Source organism: Acanthisitta chloris, unplaced genomic scaffold, assembly GCF_000695815.1.
Source record: "Acanthisitta chloris isolate BGI_N310 unplaced genomic scaffold, ASM69581v1 scaffold26888, whole genome shotgun sequence".
NCBI classification, from domain to species: domain Eukaryota; kingdom Metazoa; phylum Chordata; class Aves; order Passeriformes; family Acanthisittidae; genus Acanthisitta; species Acanthisitta chloris.
The window spans coordinates 50,373-51,837 of NW_008689079.1; the positions used below are offsets into that span (position 1 = coordinate 50,373).

General features: G+C 43.3%; 1 protein-coding gene across 1 annotated transcript in view; it reads right to left on the reverse strand.

Annotated features, from left to right (window-relative positions):
- LOC103808512 (unconventional myosin-X-like) overlaps window positions 1-688 on the reverse strand; it is a gene marked incomplete at its 5' end in the record, with an annotated part of 47,201 nt that extends 46,513 nt beyond the window's left edge. Inside the window, one exon of the mRNA XM_009081302.1 lies at window positions 539-688. Within this exon, the coding sequence (XP_009079550.1) occupies window positions 539-688 (150 nt within the window). The remainder of the gene's footprint in view (window positions 1-538) is intronic.
- Window positions 689-1,465: the final 777 nt, after the last annotated feature.

Here is a 1,465-nt window from a genome sequence, read left to right on the forward strand (position 1 = left end):
CAGAGAGGTCTGCTCTCAGAGGAGCTTGGCTGCCTCCTTGAACTGTCCTGTGCACTGCTGCTGCATTTACACCACCAACTGACACGGGGAGCCCATTGCCACGTGCCCCTGGCACAAAAGGGCTGATGGCCAAAGCTGCTGAACTGGCTGATGGTGAGCACAACAGCCCTTACAGTGGCACAGCTTGCAAGATGCAGGTCCTGTCAGGAAATGCTGCTTAGTTGGTGGAGCTGCCTCCCTCCCAGGAGCATTTAGCCAATATAATGGTTTTGCTAGGTTGTTAATACAACTCCTTCAGAGACAGCACAAGGAAAACCAAGCGAACTCAGGTGGCCAGACAAATGAACAGAACAAAGAGAACAATCTTATCTTTTTAACCTTTGTTAGACCTTTAGCATAGCTTGTAACAGAGCCTGGTTGCTTTTCAGAGAGAATCTCAGCATTTCAATTGATACATTTCAACCTGAAGGTCATGCAAAGCCAGAAAGTCCATCTTACAACTTGGCATAGGCTACAGCCTCGTGCAAATTTCACTTACTGTGCCATAATCTGAGGTGAAGAGCACGTTTCCATCGGCACACAAGCCAACAGTGCATGGCTGCAGCTGGTCCTGCTCCCACAGCCACACCCTGGCACCCTGCAAAAACCAGAAAGAGTTCCCATTAGAAAGAGCTGGAGCCTGCGAGATCTGCACATGGGGTGCAAAGACCCAAGGAAAGCTGGGGGAAGCTGTGGTGTTCAGGGGCTATTTCCAAGCTACACCTGCTTAACATTTTTAAGCAAGTCATATTTACATTTTCAGAGAACCTGGTTTTGATATTTTTAATGTAACATGAGCAGAAGAAAAAGCAGTTTTATTCAGCTTAATGCAGAAACCAAAGTAAGGAAACTCCAATTTTTACAGAAAGTGTCATGGAAAGATACAAATACACAGAATAGTGGATTTGACTGTCTAAATATTTTCAAACTTGGAATGCCCGGTCATTAAAAGCAATGCTATAATAATAATAATAATAATAATAATAGAGAATATAAATACAGCATGTTTACAATTTCATACACCCACACACCACTGTAAGTCAAAATGCCTCCAGAAATCATCACCAAACAGCTAAGTAGATTTCACAGAGCTTTGTTTGCAAACTCTTGCAAAAGTTTCCTTTGGTATATTACATGACTTGAGTGTTTCCTATGTATATATACACTGATGTATATATGATGGCCCTGATGTCTGATGTATATATACACTGATGTTTATATGGTTTCACATACCCTTCAACATCTTAAACTGCTCAGTGTCTCTTAAGACAAGTCTGAGCATAGAGGCAGATTTCTGGTAACACATACGCAGGGATCTGCAGGACAGGTAGATCTCACAGCTTGCCTACCAAAAGAAAAAGGGAAAATCAGTTTGCCGGATTGGCCTCTTCTGCCCTGTCTGCCTGTGGGACCTGGTACAAGGGAA